This window comes from Pseudorasbora parva, chromosome 4, assembly GCF_024679245.1.
Source record: "Pseudorasbora parva isolate DD20220531a chromosome 4, ASM2467924v1, whole genome shotgun sequence".
Classification (NCBI taxonomy): domain Eukaryota; kingdom Metazoa; phylum Chordata; class Actinopteri; order Cypriniformes; family Gobionidae; genus Pseudorasbora; species Pseudorasbora parva.
The window spans coordinates 22,681,185-22,703,571 of NC_090175.1; the positions used below are offsets into that span (position 1 = coordinate 22,681,185).

At 37.0% G+C, this 22,387-nt stretch overlaps 2 protein-coding genes and 1 long non-coding RNA gene across 3 annotated transcripts in view; 2 read left to right on the forward strand and 1 right to left on the reverse strand.

The window, feature by feature from the left end:
- Positions 1-10,312, reverse strand: part of wdr17 (WD repeat domain 17) — a 46,881-nt gene extending 36,569 nt beyond the window's left edge. The window contains exon 1 of the mRNA XM_067441308.1: positions 10,220-10,312. The gene's annotated coding sequence lies outside the window, so the exon portion shown is untranslated. The remainder of the gene's footprint in view (positions 1-10,219) is intronic.
- Positions 1,767-3,732, forward strand: LOC137073130 (uncharacterized). The gene is made up of 5 exons (XR_010904735.1): positions 1,767-1,857; positions 2,347-2,414; positions 2,585-2,668; positions 2,824-2,900; positions 3,186-3,732. It is a non-coding gene; the product is annotated as an uncharacterized lncRNA (long non-coding RNA).
- Positions 10,313-11,580: 1,268 nt separating the features above from the next.
- Positions 11,581-22,387, forward strand: part of gpm6ab (glycoprotein M6Ab) — a 66,898-nt gene continuing 56,091 nt past the window's right edge. Inside the window, exon 1 of the mRNA XM_067441318.1 lies at positions 11,581-11,667. Within this exon, the coding sequence (XP_067297419.1) occupies positions 11,664-11,667 (4 nt within the window). The 5' untranslated portion in view covers positions 11,581-11,663. The remainder of the gene's footprint in view (positions 11,668-22,387) is intronic.

Genomic DNA, 22,387 nt, shown 5'->3' on the forward strand with positions numbered 1-22,387 from the left:
TGTAGATAATATGATATAATTAAAATTAAGTGCCACTTAAGTGTACTTAAAGAGAATACACTTTAATGACAATATTTCTGAACACACTTAATTACACTTTTTTAAAATTCACTTTGTAATAATATCTAATTAATTTGTATTTTTAAAAAGTACACTTTCATGACAATATTTATAAACACACTTTAGTGCACTTTTATTAAGTGTACTTTGTAATAATATATAATTAATTTGTACTTTAAAAAAGTACACTTTCATGACGATATTTATAAACACACTTTAGTGCACTTTTAATAAGTGCACTTTATAATAATATCTAATTAATTTGTACTTTAAAAAAGTACACTTTCATGACGATATTTATAAACACACTTTAGTGCACTTTTAATTAGTGCACTTTATAATAATATCTAATTAATTTGTACTTTAACAAAGTACACTTTCATGACAATATTTATAAACACACTTTAGTGCACTTTTAATTAGTGCACTTTATAATAATATCTAATTAATTTGTACTTTTACAAAGTACACTTTCATGACAATATTTATAAACACACTTTAGTGCACTTTTAATAAGTGTACTTTGTAATAATATCTAATTAATTTGTACTTTAAAAAAGTACACTTTCATGACAATATTTATAAACACACTTTAGTGCACTTTTAATAAGTGCGCTTTGTAATAATATATAATTAATTTTCACTTAAAGAAAGTACACTTGCATGACAATATTTATAAACACACTTTAGTACACTTATAATAAGTGCGCTTTGTAATAATATATAATTAATTTGTACTTTAAAAAAGTACACTTTCATGACAATATTTATAAACACACTTTAGTGCACTTTTAATAAGTGCGCTTTGTAATAATATATAATTAATTTGTACTTTAAAAAAGGTACACTTTCATGACAATATTTATAAACACACTTTAGTGCACTTTTAATAAGTGCGCTTTGTAATAATATATAATTAATTTTCACTTAAAGAAAGTACACTTGTATGACAATATTTATAAACACACTTAAGTGCACTTTTTAAAAATGCACCTTGTAATGTCTACACCTAAATTTACTTAAACCATTTTAATTATGAGTTTGTTTCATAAAGTGCACTTATTTTACTAATGACAAAGCACATGGAAAATAAATGATTTTTTTAAAAAAATTAGTTGTCCAAATTTACATTGGTTAATGTATTTTTCTTCAAAATTTCACTCGCTTACACTCCAGTACAACATACTGTTGAAATGTTATAATTAGCTCCTATGAACTCAACTACAAGTGTCAGTTTTCTACATAATTTGACAATCTTTATGAGAGGAGTTGTCTAATGTACTGTAGGCTACTTTACATCTGTGTAGAATAACCTACTTTCAATATTATGTTGTTGTATGGCGATTAAACACACATTTAATTGCATTAATTCCAAGAAAAAGTTGAACAAATCTAAACCAAATTAATTTGCATTAAAATTCAGTTAAAATGGGCTACATTTAATTTTAATCAGACTCTAAACATGATTGACTTTTAGTTAGGTGAATGAGTCAAGTTCTCTGAAATGCAGTCCAACTACACAGTGTGTTAGAACAACCTGAACAGAAATGGATAATTAATAAGTGATTTATAATCAACATTTAATGCACGAAATATCTTATTTTATATTTATACTTAATATTTCAATGTGCATGCGCCAAAAATACTACGTCATGATTTTGAAAAATGCGCGGTCCGCCTCCGCCATGATTGCGTCATCTCGATGCGGAAAATGAAGCTGAAGAGAACAGACAACAGAGGAGCGAACCGTTTGGATCATTACAGATGAGACATTATATGCTACAAATAACGAGTCAAGTAAGTATATCTTGATATAAGCTCTCTTGATTTTACATTTTCACCGTAACATGGTAGCTCTCTATTACAGTGTATTTATTTAGTTTAATCGCAGATAGGATAGACGCAATATGGACTCGGGAGGTGAATTAACATTAATCATGTTTCCTATGTATCTAAGATTGTATTATTCATATTCATGTATCTAAGATTGCATTATAATAATTTCTTAAATCGGAATGTGATCGCCGGTGTGGGCATGTTCAATGAATTTGTCTGCTGTAAATACAATATTTTAATCGATCTCCTACTTTTTAAATGGACAGAAGACATTTAACGTTATATACATTTATTCCATATATTAACTTAACGTATAACAACAACCAGTAATGAAATAATGATTTTAATATGTTCTTTTCTTTTTGCATTTGGAGAGTAAGATGTTAAAGTACTATTTGTGTTTTTAATATTTTGTGCTTATTTTTAATTTTATTTTGTAGGATTTTGTAGGATCAATACAGATGTGTTATTGGAGATCCAGTGCAAGCTGTGTGGAATCACGGAGCCATCTTGATGAGGTCAAGTTAATGTTAATTATGAATTTATGCCCAGCCATGACACTGATCACACAAGCTAAAACATAACTATCAAGTCTTTAGCTTTTAAATGCTTTGCATCTTGTCCATTTGTAAGTAATACATTCCCACTTGTGCATTTCCAGATCCCCTAATCATTATATATTTTACAGGCCACACACCCAAAGGAATGGAGCCGCAGCATTGCTGTGCCAGGCGTGGTAAATACAGGAACATCCTTCATGGAGATGGGCGAGGTAAGCTGAAACTTGCAAGGCAAGATGAGGAAAAATGCAAGAATACTTTTCTCAATTTACATTGGTCTTGGGTTATTTATCTATATTTAAGTTATGTTTAATTCCCTGTAAAGTAGGAATAAAAACCATTATTAAAATGTTCTCTATTTTTAAAGTCCAGTGTCAGTGAAGATGATGTGCTCAGTGGGATACGTGAAGGAACCTCTCCAATCATTCTACCCTGACGACTGAGGTAATTCATCACATAGGGGATGCAGTTGTGGTCAAAAGCTTACACACACCATGCAGAATAAACTGCTTCATCAGGGCAGTACTAGATTAAAAAGAGACAACATGCTCATTTTTATGATCCCTCTTATGGCTATTTCTTTTTTTTCTTCTTTTTTTCATACAGATACTGCTGTGTGAATATAAACTGTACATCTATCGTTTTAATTTAATTGAGCCAATTATAATAATGGATAGATCTGTTTTATAAACAAGTTTTTTCTTTGCGTTTTCTTTTTCTTTCCTCAAGGTATATATTTTTTTGCTTTCCTGCCTCTTTGGAACATGTCCATTCACATCTACTGTGGAGAGATGGTGCGCCAGTTTCCTACTGATGGAGAGCTTCTGGGACATTGACATAAACAGCACTTTCCAAACAACTTGAAAAGAGTTGGTGACAAACAATTTTGTGTGCCTTTGGAGTTCTTCAGTTTTTTTTTTCATTCACTAATGCTGGAATAAGATTTTAGAATAAACCTTTTGGTCCTAATTTTGGTGCTAGTAAAGGTTTAAGAGCTTATAAGTTCAGTAACACTTTACAATAAGATCTAATTTGTTAACGTTATTTAATGTATTGACCAACATGATCTAACAGTGATTTCTTTTTATTTATTTTTTTTATTTAATTTTTTACAGTGTTTATTAATAGTTGTTGACCTTGCTTAATAAATAATAGTTCAAAGCTAGTTAATTAAATTTATAGTCATTGTTCATGCAAGTTAACAATGCATTAAATAATTAACATTTAAGATTGCATTAATAATAGAGGTGTAACAGTACACAAAGCTGACAGTTCGGGGAGGAACACTAAATATAAAAATGCTTCTTTTTTTTATTGGTTTACTGAACAAATTGTAAAAAATATCTCTACTAATTATTATTATTATTATTACCTTTATTTAACCAGGAGAAAAACTCACTGAGATTAAAATGTCCTGTCCTGGCCAAGATAGCCAGCTGTGTTTGCATGTACAGTTATACATAAAAAGTCACATAAAAAACATAAAACATACAACCAGTCAAAAACAATTACACACCATTAATTTACTCTCAAAATGATGTAGTAAAATTTTAAAATGACTAAATGTCACCAGATCTTTTAGCTTCTACTCAGTCTGGAGCAAATTCCAATCTGAGGCTGCGACATATTTGAAGGACGTTTTACCAAGCTTAACTCTAACAAAGGGCACACAAAGATTATAATTTGATTCAGAATGTAATATATAATTGCCTTGTTGTTTCTGATTAATCAAATGACAAAGAATGCTGTATAGTGTAGACTATATAAGGAGGCCTTACTTGCACTTGCATTGTATGCAGACGTGTAAACTTCTCATAAGACCGTTTTTGCATTAACTTATAAATCTAATTATAGGTTAGATTTTTTTCAGGTTTTCAGGTTAAGTAGAATATGATGAATATATAGGCTAATATAATGCATACATTTAGTGAAAGAGTTCATCTCTCGTGTTTTATCGACGTCTTTCTGCTGTTGAAACACTGAACGATTACACAATGTGATACATTTTAGTAAGTTGTAATGTATCCTTAACATACCTTCTGATGTTAATTCATGTTTATTCTTTGACTATGACAAGGTGATCACATTCACTCGTGCCGCGGTGCTGCTTGAACTGATGTCTTTACAGTGATCTGTCATGTCACATTAAAGAGCATCAATATGGCATCACTTGAATTTAATGATAAAATTGACAGAATACATATGTTCTTATGAAAACTTGTATTGAAGTGTGTTCCACTCATTAAACAAGCCGTCTGTTAACTGTTAAAGATTGCATTCGTACCGCTCGGTACACACGTGCACTGTACCGGAAGTCCTTTACCGAACCGGTTCGGTATGAATACATGTGCCGTTACACCCCTAATTAGTAAATGTTGAAATTAACATTAACTAAGATAAATAAATGTTTATATTATTATTCATTCTAGGTTCATGTTAAATTAAGTAGTTAACTAATTAAACGTTACCCAAAGTTTTGAATCTTAGTGTTGTACATGAAACGATTCTTTTCTTTCCATTTGTTTGTATTTATTCATCTGTTGTGTGAGGTAATTTTCTGTGATGGGTAGATTTAGGTACCTTTGAATGAGGGAGATATATAATAATGCATATAATTACATATAATTGCATATAATCCTCATTGTCCTCCAGAGTCTTTCTAAATGAATTTGTGTTTGTGTAAATAGTTTTTTGGGTTTTTCTTGGGCATCAAAAAAAAGTTTTTTTTGTATATTTGTTTTACAGATTGTTTTGTCAATAAATGTAGAGGATTTAAATTTGGATGTGTTCATTACACGAAATTGCAGCTGTATTATTTGAAAAATTTAATTATGAATGTATTTCATTATATTAGAGTGTACATGTAAATTACGTTAAGGTATATTTTAGTTCATATTAATTGCTTGTTTTTAAGACAGTAGAATGGATGTCAGTACATTGAGCAGTGCACTTTAATTACAATTTTAATACACTAGAAGCGATTATGAAAGTACATATAAAGTTGTATTTAAGTACCACTTAAGTTGTTCCAAAAAATCACTCTTAATTGCAACTTATTGTATTTTATTTCAACTAAATATGTGATAAATTTGAAATCAATTACATATAATGTGTGTTAAGTACACCGAAAACATTGCATTTAATTCACACTTAAGTGTATATTTAGCTGACATTAAAGTATGTTTTAGCTCACATTAATTGCTTGTCAGTACATTGAGCAGTGCACTTTAATTACAATTTTAATACACTAGAAGCGATTATGAAAGTACATATAAAGTTGTATTTAAGTACCACTTAAGTTGTTCCAAAAAATCACTCTTAATTGCAACTTATTGTATTTTATTTCAACTTAATATGTGATAAATTTGAAATCAATTACATATAATGTGTGTTAAGTACACCGAAAACATTGCATTTAATTGCACAATTAAGTGTATTTAGTATAAGTATATTGTCTGTGTAATAAGTACACTTTATAAAAGTACACTAAAGTGCACTTTTTTTTCACAAGGGTGCTTATCTTTGTTTACTTTTGCCTGAGCCCAAATTCAATGAGATCAGAGCTTGTGCAAGAACTATATATATATATATATATATATATATATATATATATATATATATATATATATATATATATATATATATATATATATATATATATATATATATAAAATAAACACATAGCCTTTTCATTGCAGCCTATTCTCTGAAGAATTTGCTTTCACTAATATTGAGACAACATTGTAGCCAAATGACCACAGAAACCACACTGCATGCCACAGACTTCCTTTAAGTCATTTTCAACGTAAGTCTGATAAACACCATCATTATCCTGGCCACCATATTAATCTATAAATAGACTAGAATGTCCAGGCTATTATTGTGTGATAATAAAACAAAGCCCACAACACCGAGACCAAAAACCATGTCTGTAGGTTAGAGATTGTCACTATCAACCCAACTACAGATCCACTTTTAAAATGAAAGCACTTTAATTGGTCCAGAGCAGACAGTTGTAAGGTTCAACTGACCAAAATGTATGATATAATTAAAAAAATCTATTTATATGTCCCAAATTTTATTTTATATATATATATATATATATATATATATATATATATATATATATATATATATATATATATATATATATATATATATAACAATGTTTTGAAATATTTTGAATATTGATGGAGCAACATACATTTAAAAAGAATTGTAAAAGTTTGTTTTGACTAAAACTTATGTAACTATAAGGGAGGTTCACTATCACTAACTTTTGAGTATTATATTTACTCAAAATAACTACTTCAGTAAATGGCAGCAAATGTTGGTTTAGGAAGGTGGGTGATGTGTTTTTTTTATCACAACATCCACTTTATCTTGTGTCATTCCATGCTAAAATATTTTATTATTTTATTCTAATAATACAATTTTATTTGATAATAAAATATATTTTATTATAGAATTGGGGCTACATATTGGGGTTCCATCAATTTGGATTTTTACCTCAAACACTGTACTTGCACGTATTTGGCTATTATTGAAATAAAGTGAAAATTTAAAATCTCCAAATATATGCAATAGTTTCAGCAATTCTTATTAGCTACATAAATCCACATGGTTATAAATGATCGTATTTTCTTGTAGCCTTTAGACATTAGCCACATTCACATGCACACTGTTTTGTCATTCCGATTAAAATAATTCCGACTGAAAAATGTAGTGGACTGTTTACATGAGACGTTATCTAAACCGATCTGGGGTTTGCATGTGCTGACTTTCAATCGCGATTCATCACAGAAGCAGTTTGTCTGCCGCATCAGAAATGTTGACTCTATCCTCTCCAGAAGCTAATGTATAGCAACTCTCAACGGCCACCAGGACTTATACAGTTTTATAAAAGCTATTTATTTATTGTAAAGTGTAATAATCTCAGAAAACAATTCTTCTGTCAGGCGCAGTTGAAGTAAAAAGACCCTGGGACAAACCCTGTCAAGATGAGAGGATGTGTCATTATGGGCAACATTATATTCATAACTTCTAACGAAATAAAATGTTTACCCCTCAGAAAAATTAACTTCCCTCTCAACATTATCCTCCTGCGTGTGAGCGCGGCGCGCGGTCTGTGGTGAAGGCGCGCGCTGTCTATCACGTCATATAAGGACGCACACTGAAAAGTAATCGGGTCAGGTCGTTTACATGGTTACATTTTTCATTTGATCGGTTCATGAAAAGGTTTATCCCACCCCTCTTGGGAAACCGATTACAATTTCATTCGGTTTGGGCATTTTTATTCCGTTTGAGGTGATTATATGGAGCATTTGGATTCAATGAATCATTCGGATTGGACTTTTTAACCGATTAAAGTGCTCCATGTAAATGCACCTATTGTCTCTCATAGAACAGACATAGCAACAAAAAGGTGTTTAGAAAAGTGCTGTGGTGTTTTTGTTCTTTTTCTTGCTTTTTGTGCTATTGAGTGTTTTGGCAGAAAAGGACATCAAAAGGGCCTATAGCCCCGCAGTACCCTATCATGAAAAAGATAGAAGAGAATAGCAGCCATGTCTCATTGTCTGGAGCACCATAACAAAAGCACCAAAGCTTTTTATAAAACATGCAGCTGGAGCTGGCTTGAGTGAACTAGCAATGAAAAAGTTTACAATTAGAAGGTAAATATATCAAGAAAGTGATACAGTTTTTAATGTTGTTTATATGTCTATGCTGTGTTTTTAATGTGCTTTAAGACAAAACATGAGAATATTCACAGGTCAACACCATTGCTGAGTATTTTCGCCTTTAAAATGCAGCGAAAAAAAGACGCGGTTTGTAATCGCCGGTGTTTCTTACGTCATAAACTACCTTGTAATCAATCACGTCAGCGTGTGGCCTGGCTTTAGCATATCATTAACTGATGTGAAGCAGGGAGCCAGGTTATTCGATGACCCTGGGCTGGATTAGCTCAATACAGCCCCTGCGCGGGTCACAGAATTCAGTACAACACCTGTATATTTTTCTGGATGTGAAAAATCGGTTACCTTTAGAAATATAGTGGGTTAATTGTGCATATGATGTATATTACAATGTTTTGATGAACTTTATGCCTTTCTCCACTGATGTTCTAAGTTATTCAAATCGTTTCTAAGTATACAGATTTGTAGGAGGCAGACTGAGACTGTAATTAAATGTTTAAATATGTAATTTTAATGATTGAAAATTTGTTTTAAGGGATACAATTATTAACTACAGGAGGACTTTAAATCATGTTTTGTTAAAGCTTAAATGTTACTGATTCCCAGCCTTTTGTCTTTTACAATTATTCACTTTTTTATGGAGATGTATTGCACCACACAAATAAAGACCCAATACTTACGATTATTATTATTTTCCTGGAAGTGAAAGTTTTAACATGTCAACTACATACAGGGAAATAAGATTTCAACTGTTTTGGTGGGGTTTTTTTTGTCTTGTGAAAGAAAAGAAAAATGATGCACTGACAGCAAAATTTATTGTAAGTCATATTTTCTGTTTTATAGGATTTACAAAGAAAAAATTCACCCGATGCCATGCTATTGCTATGAGAAATTTACTACGGTAAGAATTAGAACACAATTCCAGTCTCTCCACATGGGGCCTAAAGAGGATAGAAAAGATTGGGGATTCTGCATATCTAATCTTTTCCTGTTCATGAGGATTCTTCACACAGTGGTATGCACACTTTTTCTAGTATGCGCACATTTTTTGTTTTGTTTTGTTTTGTTGGTCAAATATATTATAACCTGCACCATCTTCCTCATTTCCCCTTTATAATCAAATACTCATCACTCTAACTATGCGCCACATGTTCAATTACTTAATCTGTAAATCTTTTCCTCTAAACAGCCCACAGAGGCTAGACTCTAAGATTCCCTAGAGACAGTGTAAGCACTCTCCTGAATCTGACTGTGATTGCATCAACTAGTTCTCCTAAGATATAAAAAAGACGGCACACTTTCCTACCTTAAAACAAATGCATTCAAACTATTCAACGCACACATAAACAGACTATGTATAAACTAATTAAAATGAATAGTGCATGAGGCCTCATGACTTGTTCCAAAAGTGGGACAGCGTGTCAAGTGGATATCTGTCTATGATGATTTGCATGGCTGCATGTCGAATCGCACCTGTCTCATGAAGCATTGGTCATTAGTCCTGCTTGTCTCTGCGTCTTGGCAAGAGAAGCTGATTATGTATCTAATTTCTCACTGGGTCTAATCTGCCCAGCACTGTCTGCTCAAAATCATAATGAAATCTGTGATGAGGGTCTGATATGCATTAGTAGACCACTGTCAGCACTAATAGCCTCTTGTGCATTCTCACAATGACAGTCCACCTGGAGTTCTACCAAATCACATTAAGAAAAGTTACCGTACAAACAGCAGAAGATAACCAGAATGCTACTGCATTTTTTTTAAACAAATTTTTTAACGGCAGTTCTTAGAAATGAAATAGCTCCCTGTAAATGCTTTTCAATAGAAACCCTTTCATAGAAAGGACGTGAAACACCATAGGTTCTTTACAGTGCTATTGTTTGTTTTGCATCGGGAACAATGTACGGGCAACGACGATAACAGTATGTGCATAAAAACAGGGTTGGCAAAGTATTTTTGAAGCAGCACATGTGTCCAAATGCTTCGCTCTGTGGGAAAATGTAGCGCATAGGCTATTCGAATATTGCACTGAAAACAGGAGTGAAACATGTGAGCATGAAGCTCGCTTACCTCTCTTGATGTCAGTGGACAGCGACCTGGTGCTGAGATTAGGTGTATCGCTGACGGAGAAACGCTCGGTTCATGTAGTTTGTTAACGCTGCTTCCAAGTCATTGCGACGATTGGGCAATTTTAAACTGACGTCACAGGCTCTCCTCGTTTTTGAACGCTGATTGGTCATTTGCCTAATCAATCAAAGCAAATCATAGATAATCCATGTAATCTTCACTCGGGGAGGTGCTCAGGTGACCATACTTTCTTGTATATGTAGCCCAAAGGGTTGGTCACCTATTGTTGGAAAAACGCAGGAATTTTATGAAATATGGCAACCGTTTAAGATGCTAACAAATCCGTCTGTGAGGGCTGTGCAAGGCAGGCAATAGGCTATGCTGCATTATTTATGTAGCCTACCAGCCTTTCCACATTGAGATTCAGTTTCATTAGTGGACTTTCACCCCATGCATGTTGTCGCTTGCTGCTCAACACAATGGCAAATTGAATAACCCATTACGTTTTTGGATAAATATTATATCTGCTTGTGACCACGTAGGGCCTATAAAAGGAGTATTTACTGTAGCTAAAAAGACGATAAAGAGGATTATTGGTCCTTTCAGTCATTTATATCCGAGTCGAGTGAAACTCCTGTAATCTACCAGCAGAGGGAACTGCTGACCTTATTCATATCATTTTGTGAGCCCTTGCACACCACAGAAGGGTGTGTTCGGAGTAAATAGGATGCAATGAATAAGAAGCAGATGCTGTCGAATAAAACTCACATTAATTACACCGGCTACAAAATAAGATTGAATATTTTTTTTTTTTAAACACCTGACTCCTTTTTTTTTTCTCATAATGTGTATAACCAAGAAAAGCATGCTCATATTTCAAAGAGATATAGAATTTATACAAAAAAAAAAAAAAAAAAAAAAAAACAACAACACCAAAACAGACGTAATTCAGGAGACCACAGAAGGAGCAATTTGCATCAAATTAATCTGAAATAATTTTTTTGTAACGTGGTAGTCGTCACTTGACTGATGGCTGAATTTTTGACTTCCTCTTTATGGAAAAATAAATATGGAAGGATATGGCCTACAGAAATAAATAAATAAATAAATAAATTAATTAATTAATTAATTAATTAATTAATTACAGAATGAAACATATACTTTCCTAGTTTATTTGTTTGTTTGTGCATTTATTTATTTCAGTTTTTTTTCTTTGTTATATTTATCATACATTATCATTTATTAATGGGCTTTATTAGTATATAAGCATATATATAAATTGTGTCCATGATATGTATAAAACAATTTGCCATTGATAAGTTTCCCCGCCCGTTTGTGATTGTGATGTCACCTCATTAATATACCGAAGGTCTCCCTGCTAGGCAGCTCTCAGTGTCAAACTCTTGAACTGGACTTTTCCAGCAGTGTCGAGCTCTAAGTCTGAAACATGGGTAAGTCATTCCTTTGTCGTTTTAACTGAGATCGAGAAGACGACTTTAAAAAGTTGTTGAGTGAAATTGTTGTGTGTGAAGTGCACGTACGACGACCACTCAGTGAGGGGAATGACAGAATGATGTTAATGTGTAAGTTTGTTTCTATTTTATGTAAACATGTTGTCATCCTATATATATATATATGTGATACAACTATTTTGATTCAAAAAGTTTCTACTTACTGAGAGAAAGAGCTGAGAGTGTTTCATTCGCAAAGTAATAGCTCATTGAAACAATGCAAAGTTTGTAATAATTGATTTACTCTCATGTTGTGACTAACCTGTATGACTCTCTATCACACAATGAGATGTTAGGAAAAATAACAGCCTCAGTCACTTAAGTCATTGTACACCTACATGCATCTTTTCTTCATACATTTAAAGTGAATGGTGACTGTCATTCTGTAACATATTTTGTTGTGCTCGGTAGGAAAAAAGTCATTGTATGAGTATGTAGTCAGTACACGATTTTCCATGTTTTGTTTTTTTGGGGTGTGGGGGGGGGGGGGGGGGCTTTTTTGAAAAGGAAACAAATTAAGAATTTTTTTAATTATCATATTAAGATCATCCCGCTTTCAGTCTCTGGTATATTAGCATTGTATGTAAGCTAACATGCCTCTCTCTATTGATATCGATTTAAGTAGTCTGGCAAGTTGCCTAAACTCATAATCAGATTATTGTGTACCTAGTGCAGTTAAGGAGAACCAACTACTTTTAATGTTGTTCAGAAAAATTGCAAACTACTACCAAATGGTCAACACTCAACAGACTAAGTGTTCTCAATCCTTTATCAGTGGCCAGACATTGACCTAAACAAGATGTTTCCCCACATCCTTTTTCCCTCTCATTATTATCAAAGTCATGCAAACATGACAGAGTAAGAGACTTATTATGGTCAGGAAAGCTCATCAAAATACAGGAAACTGTCACATAGGAACAAGTTAAAATAAATGTGCAGAAAGTTTCCTCACTAATCAGTACTGACCACCTGCTTCAGAATCAATCACAGCTCTTTTACAACAGTAGACCCACTTCAGAGCACAAATTAAATCTATTTTTTTTCTATGTACAAAATGTTTTGTTCTTGTATATGTGATTTAGATCCGGCTCATGACATCTGAAAAGCACTGCTGTTCTGGGGCTTTCACTCCATGCTCTGTTTACCAGTTACAGTTGGAATATGAAAAATGACAACACTCGTTTGTCCTGAAAAAAGACAGACTTTGTTGAAGCTCTCATTCATGGTGCCTGCTGATGGCCTGTCCCCTCTGTGTTCTCTCTAATATATGCAAGGAGTCACATGTGGGATAAATAGCCACATTATGTCTCTCTGTTAGCCGCCTCCAAACATTCTCCTCTTGTGTGGGGGGCCTTTGATAATCCTGACAAGCGCCTCTGTTTTTGTGAGACTGCCCTCCCTTCCCACCACCCTGTTCTCACTCTCCTTTCACTGGTTGTCGGTCGGTCTAATGAGCAGAACATGGGTTTGGGTTTATGGGGTTCAGGGACTTAAAGCTAGAATGCTGTCTCCTAGGCCACAGCCATGTCCTGTTACAGATGTCTAGTTAAAAGGTCAACCAGTGCTTTTGGTGTGTGTATGTGTTTTTGTGTGCCACTGCCACTGCCACAACGACATCTGTTAAAAGGAGGTGGTTGCAGAAACCAAGAGTGTGTATTTTTGCTCATATGGTAAGAGAAAGGGAGCTCAATATGTTGTGAATGTATCGTCTGCATGACGCAGCTGTTCAATTGATGTGTTGAAAACTGAAACAGTAGCCTGATGTCGTCATACTCAATTCTAGTCAGAATATGACTCCGATATTGCTCCATTGGGCCTATATGGGGAGGCTGCAGACCTGGAGCAAGCCATTTCTTCGGCCCAGACAGTTTTATGGCCCTGTTGTTCCTGGCCCTTCCAGCGTCCTGCTTGAGCGCACTGTACCGTCTAGTATGGTAGGGCTCCAAGCAGGGAGGTCAGTCACTGCTGTTTCTGCAAGACCCACTCAGTGACTACTGAACGCTGGGAAGCATGCCCGTCTCGGGAGATGGTACACTGCGGAGCCACGTCCTTCATGAGGACTAACCTGGCAGGGTAGTGCAACATATGGCAGTCTCTGGGGTGGTTCCAACCTAATTGTAGGGGGGAAAGAACACGCCCAGAGACGAAGGGAAAGACACGGGGCTAGCCGAGTAGGGTAGCGAATACCGTGGAAGAATACACAAATGGGGTTGCCGTGAGGGAACTGCTACATATGGAACCCAGCCTACATCCACGTTCCACATGCATACGGGTGCAGGCCTAGCGCTAGACGGTCCGCAACGTCTGACACCGTAGGGGTGACGGAGGAGCTCGACAGGGTTAGCCGTTTTACCGGGGAACACAACTGGAGACAATAGACGCACGTATCTGGCCCAGAGGGCGGGAGTGGTGTTACAAGCCGACACTTAGAATGGGCACTTAGCGCTACTGGCCACTAGGGGCGAGAATGTGGGAAGATACAGGCTCTAAACAGAGGCTATAGAATCTAGCGAACGTGTTAGGTGTCACCCAGCCCGCAGCTCTACAATGTCTGTCAGCAAGGCGCCTTGAGCCAGCGCCCAGGAGAAAGCTACACTTCTTGTAGAGTGTGCTTGCAACCCGAACGGGCAAGGCACGTCTTGGGACTGGTAAGCCAAGACAATAGCATCCACTATCCAGTGGGCTAACCTCTGCTTGGAGACAGCCTTTCCCTTCTGCTGGCCTCCGTAATAGACGAAGAGTTGCTCTGACGTCCGATAGCTTTGAGTCCGGTCAATGTAAGCGTGAAGAGCGCGGACTGGACACAACAAAGTCAGGGCTGGGTCTGCCTCCTCCGAAGGCAGCGCTTGCAGGTTCACTACCTGATCTCGGAAGGGAGTGGTAGGAACCTTGGGCACGTATCCGGGCCGGGGTCTCAGGACAATGTGAGAGTTAACAGGCCCGAATTCTAGGCACGATTTGTTGACCGAAAGTGCATGCAGGTCCTCTACCCTTCTAATGGAAGCCAATGCGGTCAGGAGCACTGTCTTCATTGACAAAATTTTAAGCTCAATTGACTCCAAAGGCTCGAAGGGAGGGCTCTGAAGTGCCCTGAGCACTAGAGCTAAGTCCCAAGAGGGTATCGAGTTTGGGCGAGGAGGATTTAGTCTCCTCGCACCTCTGAGGAACCTGACGACTAGGTCGTGCTTTCCTACGGACTTACCTTCAACTGTGTCGTGGTACGCCGCTATTGCAGCGACGTACACTTTGTGGGTGGAGGGAGACAGCCTTCGCTACAACCCATCTTGCAGAAAGGAAAGCACGACACTAATCGAAGACCTTCGGGGGACTTCCCAGCGGGAAGAGCACCACTCAACGAACAGGTTCCACTTCAGGGCATAGAGGCGCCTCGTAGAGGGGGCTCTAGCTGAAGAGATGGTATCTACGACTGTGTGTGGTAGTCCATCTAGAACCTCCGCTTCCTGTCCAGGGACCAGACATGAAGATTCCAGAGGTCTGGACGTGAATGGGCCAAGGAGGGGCTGTCGCAAGGAGAGTTAGTTCTGGGAACCAGGTCCGGTTGGGCCAGTAAGGCGCAACTAACAAGACCTGATCCTCGTCCTCCCTGACTTTGCACAAGTTCTGTGCAAGAAGGCTCACTGGGTGAAACGCATATTTGCGTAGGTCCCGGGGCCAGCTGTGCGCCAGTGCATCTATGCCGAGGGTACCCATGGTCAGGGAATAGTTCCACAGGCAATAGGTTGAGTCCGGAGAGGCAAACAGGTCTACCTGTGCGGCTCCGAAAAGGTCCCATATCAGCTGGACCGCCTGGGGGTGGAGTCGCCACTCTCCCGGAGGTGCTGGCTGCCGAGAGAGCTTGTTGGCTGTCCGGTTGAGCGCACCTGGGACATGAATGGCCGGAAGCGTCCCGAGACTGGGCGACTATGAGCCAGTCATCGAGTTAGTTGAGGACGTGAACACAGCGTTCTCTGAGCGTAACAATGGCTGCCTCCGCGATCTTCGTAAAGACACGAGGCGACAGGGACAGCCCGAAGGGCAGGACCTTGTACTGGTATGCCCTCCCCTCGAACGCCAAATGTAGGAACGGTCTGTGTTGAGGGAGGATAGAGACATGGAAGTACGCATCCTTCAGGTCGATCACTACGAACCAATCTTGGGGACGGATGCATTCGAAAATGCATTTCTATGTCAACATCCGGAACGGGAGCTTGTGCAGGGCCCGATTCCGGACACCCCCTTTTTGGGTACAATGAAGTAGGGGCTGTAGAACCCTGACTTCATATCAGCTGGAGGAATCGGCTCGATCGTGTCCTTCACCAGTAGGACCTCGATCCCTGACCACAAGATCTGAGTATCGCTGCTTCGCATGGAGGTGAAGAGTATGCCCATGAACTTGGGCAGCCGGTGGCGAACTGAATTACATAGGGGAGGAAAGAAACGGCAAGGCCCGGGGGTGTCGCAAACTTCCAACCTGAGAGAGAGGGAACTGCTCTTGAAAATGTGGGTACCGCTGGACTCCGGAGAGCCAGTGGCTGAAGGAAAGAGAGGGAAAACAATTATACGAATTATGGCCTTTTTGGTGTTTCATATTCCCTCTCTCCGATGCAGCAATTGACATCTGTCCTCTGCCAGAGCTCAAAATGAAACACTGAGACCCTTTCTTTTTCTTTTTTAGGATCAGCAATTCCATCTTTAACTACCAGCAGGCATGTGAGACAGTGATCGTGGCCGTCAGAACTAGGGATGCAAGATTAATCGAAATCGAACCGCAATTACAATTTGGCTTGTGTGCAATTATGAAAGCTCAAAGGCTGCAATTTAAATAAAATAAATAAATGCCCAGTGTGTTAGCGGGGCGGCTCTGTGATAAACGCTGCTCCGTCTGAAAGACTGAGAGTTTGAGTGGCTTATAACGTGCTTTTGAAAAAGCAACAGGAGTCAAACATCTTCACAAACAAGTGAAGCGTTTATAAACCTGTTCAACAAAAGACAACGTTTAATAACATGTTTTACCTCACTTTATATCGTCAGTCGAGTGTTTGTGAGCTGATGTGGCTTCTCATCAGAGTGAGGCAGACAATGTGTTATTTTATAGTACTCTATACAGTGATGAAGTCTATGTCAATCAGCACTGCATTATACTTTATTATTATGAAAATAACCTTGACGACTTGAAGAACTCAAATACACCATATTTTGCTGCAGTCGTGTTTATTGTCGTCATGTTTAATCAAAGCGTCTCTATCTTCTGTTTACACCGCGTTAGCTTCACATCATGGATTTCCTGAAAACTAACGTCAATTACTTCTCTGAGGCAAATGTGGCATTTTCCGCTCGAGGGCGCCCTCTGGCTTTCAGTATGAATATAAAAACCTTTAGGTAATCCATAATAAGAAAATAATACTTAATACATTTTAAAACTTAATAAACATGTTTTTCTTCATTATACAGGAGTTGTTTTCCCCCACAGTGGATGCACAAAAAGTTCATATTTCATATTAAAGACAGACTTTAAGAAATTGATATCACTAATAAACAATGCACGCACACACACACACACACACACACACACACACACACACACACACACACACACACACACACACACACACACACACACACACACACACACACACACACATATATATATTAGGGGTGTAACGATACGTGCACGTATCGTTACACCCCTAATATATATATATATGTGTGTGTGTGTGTGTGTGTGTGTGTGTGTGTGTGTGTGTGTGTGTGTGTGTACATGTACTCGTATTGAACCGTTCGGTACGCGGTACGCAATATGTACCGAACGGTTCTTGGTCTAATTAATTTCGATTTGGAAAATAAAAAAGTATGTAAAATATAATATTATGCGTTCAACAAGGAAGCCAATAACCAAAACGACGTAACAGGCAATGCCCCTGACTAAGAGAAAAAAACAAAAAACAAATATTTTTTAGACTGCTCAGTCAGGTGCTCGCTTACTCAGTACACTTTGAATGCTCATTGCAAAATGGCTATTGCGTTTTACAGACCAGAAATAGAAGATCCTCCAATAACCAACGGGTCTGGTGTGTTGGTGAACTTTGGATTCTCTGTAAGCTATGATGGTGTTGGCAAGAGTGATGGATTAAAAAACAACGGTATGTCGCATTTGCTACATGATGGTACAGCAGCGGGAATAATTCATGTCATGTCAATCAACTCATTTACGCCGACAACAAGACGATAAAAAGAATAAACAGCCACAAACTATCCCCGCAGCATTTAGACCGACATTTCCAACTTATTCAAATGGCAAAAGACATTTATAGCTGCAGATATGAGACCTTATGCCCGTTTCACACAAACTCCGTCTGCAGTGCGTATTCTGTGCGTATTTTTTCTGTACCCATGTTAACGGTTGCGGACTGAAAACGCAACATATGTGAAAGGACAACAGGGCGTGCGGCTCCTGCACCACATACGCACTGCAGACGGAGTTTTAAGAACGTGCTTAAAGTAATTGAGCCCCGTTACAATGTTCCTTCACGAGCCCATTTAAGCCAGTAATTCCTGCTTTGTACTAAAAAACAAAAGCCCAAAAAAGAGAACCAATTTGCCAAAGCAACAGCGGTTGCTCTGACAACAGACGGCTGGCCGTCAAGGGCTACACAAAGCTACCTGAATGTAACGGCACATTACTGATGAATGGGAGCTGAACAGCCACGTTCTTCAGACACGCCCCCTTGAGAGTCACACAAGTGAGGATTTGGCCAAAGGGATGACAGAAGCAGTAGTGTGTGAAAAAAGTGTGGAAAGAGCTATTGTAAAGAGCTAATGTCTATTTCTGTAACTACATAGAAGATGGGTAAAGTATACCTCCATCTTTGTTCAATGTAAAAAATCAAAAAAAAAAAATCATACTTTGTTAGTTTTAAAAAATAAAAAAGGTAATTTATCTGCCAATTATTTTTTTTTTGCTGTATCTAAAACGTACCGAACTGTACCGAACCGAACCGTGACACCAGTGTATCGAACCGAACCGTGAATTTTGTGAACCGTTACACCCCTAATATATATATATATATATATATATATATATATATATATATATATATATATATATAATTTATTTTTTTTATTTTTTATTTTACAATAACTCCTTAGGCTTAGACCTTTCTAATGTATTTAGTCATAGACTGTCTGCATATTAATAGGTAACCCAGTTTTATTTTATGCAAAATAAGTTTTCTGTAAAATATTACAAAAATAATAATAATAATTAGTATTAGTATTATATTGTTATATTTGTTCTGACATACTCTTTTTTTATTTGTAATTATGAAAATGTTATTGTAATGGTAATATTTCTCATTTAAAAAAATATATTTTTAGCAGTAATAATAATCATAATAATTATTATTAGTCACATTAATATATAAACACAAAATGTTATATACACACACATTTCATTTATAAAAATAATAATAACAATAATCGCATTTTAAATCGCAATCGCAATTATATATTTTCCCCAAATCGTGCCCTAGTTAGAACGGCACACAACGCACTGAACGCTCAAGCCTCTATGAAGAAGGCAAGGTGAACAATTTACTGACGTGGCCATGCTCTCATGAGAGAACCCGAACCACCCACGAACAGAGTCTCAGCATGCTTTTGATGCGATAGAGGAGTGGGGGCCCAAGGGGACGTACCCGGCGGGGAATTCCCACTGTAATCCTCAGGCCACCAGCGCTTATCAGCCAAAGTAGCCCTTTTCCAGTAGCACCAGAAAATGAACTAGATCGGGGGATAGGTGAAGAGACTCGACCCCATCTGAGGTTTCATAGTCTAGACCGCGCATTTAGAGCGCCAACTAGGGCTGGGAATCGATTCCAAAAATAATCGATTCCTCGATTCCAAGGCGTTGGGAATTGAGAGTCGATTCCAACGTTTGGAATCGATTCCATCACGGGGAATCGACTCCTCTTTATTCACCTGTCTCTCGCTTACTAATAATGATTGGAAGTCTATTTAATTTTTGCAAAAGGTTCTTTTGAACAGTTAGTTTAAAATAACCAGTTAAAAATAAAGCAATTCAGCGGGTTTTTTGCGTCATTGCGTGATGGCGTCACTAGAACGTAATTCTAACTACTTATTTTTATGGTATGAAACGTTCAAATCAAGCCATATGTGAACGCATATCGCTGATTATTACTATACCTTTCATTCACTTAGTTTAATAGTGTTTATTGTCATTGTTTTCTTCTGTGACCCTGCATCGTGGACAAGTTTGCAACATTTTGCACACATTAACTCCATAATTTTAAATTGTGAAATGGTTCTGTTTCCACAACGGTAGGTTTTGAGCGCTGCTTACAGATGCAGATGTGAGGGTCTTATTTTAATTTTCTATTTTATTTTATTTTCTTTAATCCATTGATAACAAAGAAAATGCGCCTAGACTAGAGTACAGCTTAATGACCGAGTCTAAAGTTGCTATATTTGCGCATCTGATTGACAAATAAACTGCGCACTCTTATATTATTGTTTTTGTTAATATTATGGTTATTTTGCCTCGTGCATTCTGTGCAAAAACACTTATTTGAACGTAGCCATTTATCTTAACTGTGCACATGCATTTTAGACATGTCATGTAGTTTTAAAAATGCACTAAATGCACATCCATGAATAATGTGCTATCCTTTTTATTTATTAGGCTACATCGCATTTACTTCTGGGCTATATGGGCCATTTCAGGAGAATCCATCATTTAAAATTCATCAGAGTAATGGAAATGTATCATCCTTTTACAAATAAAGTTTCGGAGAAGGATACTTTCTACATCCTTGTATACTGCGGTCACTCCGGAACTAGGTTCCTCCATCGATTTTGTTAAAAAAAGAAGAATCGAAAAGGAATCGAAAACAACAGTGCGGAATTGATTCTTGGACACAGGAATTGATTCCAAAAATTTTGGAATCGACCAGCCCTAGCGCCAACTGATGCACGCTGGTTGCCATGACATGATGCACGCTGGCGCGCTGAACACTCAGGCCTTTAGGAGAAGGGTGCGACGAACAACACGTCGACGTGACCACGTTCTCCTGAGAGAACATGAATCACCCACGATCGCAATCTCACATGTCTACATGCGAGAGCAATCGTGGCCGTCAATGAGGACAGGAAACAGTTGCATTCCAGGAATACAAGGTTTGAATGACATCTTGAAAAAGACGCAGGGTCTACCCGTGTTGCTCTTTTAGAATGGAAAATGTATTAGTTCTTCCTTCTCTCACGAGACTCAAGTTTACACACTCTTCATAGAAACAGTACACACTGTTTGGGTTTCGAAGTAGAAAGCATTGATCTGCCATTCCACTTCCTATTTATACCCGAGCGTGGAATGCGCCGATCACATGCCAATCTCCGATTGGCTCGTTTTTACATACTCAAAGTAGATAGGTCTCTGAGATCAGATCCCAATTCGTCGGTCAGTTCCGAAAAGGAACCCACGTTATAAAAAAAAGTTGTTGTATCACAATGTAAGAGTTTTTCTGGCTAGAATGGTTGTTTAAAGCTCAAATATGTGACTTATTTGAAAATCTGATCTGCCGTTTTCGGAGTCGTGAGATCCAGGCGATCAGCGGGAGCTCAGCGATCATTAACCATGCAGAGAGCAGCCTTACCTCGTCTAGTCCTTCTGACGTTGCCGCTGGCTCTGATGTCTCTGTTGTTAAACATCAGATATTTTTTCTTCTTAGATGGCTAAGAGACCCTTGGCATTTAGGAAAGGGGTGAATTGTGTTTGGCTTCATAAACTGCGATGTAGGACACTGTTCTGAATCTGTAACTGTATAACAACCAATAGTAGCCGATAGAATTCATTGAGGGTTCATATGATTACACTCCATGACTTATGGGCTAAATATGGTTAATGTCTAAATGTAACTTTATATATGAACACACACACGCACAAACCATTTATGGTTATTATCCATTTTAAAGCAGTTGTGTAAAACATTTTTTTAGGATTCACATTTTTTTTACACAACTATTTTCAACGTTGATAATACTTGTTTCTAATAATTAACATTAATAATAATAAATGTTTCAAATCATCATATTAGAATGGGAAGATACAAAAAAAAATCAGCTTTGCATCAAATAGAAAACGTTATTTGAAATTGTAAAAATATTTAACACTTGATATTTAAACTTGAACAATAAACTATAATACATACATATATATATATATATATATATATATATATATATATATATATATATATATATATATATATATATATATATATATATATATATATAACACAAGTCTTTTTTGTGACACTGGGTTGCAAAGTTTTCACTCAAGAGCCTTTCTTTACCCCATGTCCAGGCGTTTTTGATCATTCAATGTAGTCATTTAAATTTGACGTATAATACAGCATAAACTGCATATCATATGCATGCGAAAAAACGTGTATATGCACGCCAAAACTCATTCTGGCGTATACATTCCACAAGATTGCACACTCATACTACATTGTCATGGGCTTGTCCGGGAATATGGCACACAGCTCTTTGTGTAAAATGAAGCTGCTGGAAACTGCAATATTCAGGAAGTGCTGAAAATGGTCATGTACCACTTCCGTGTTTTATGGTAAGACAGGCTTTATTC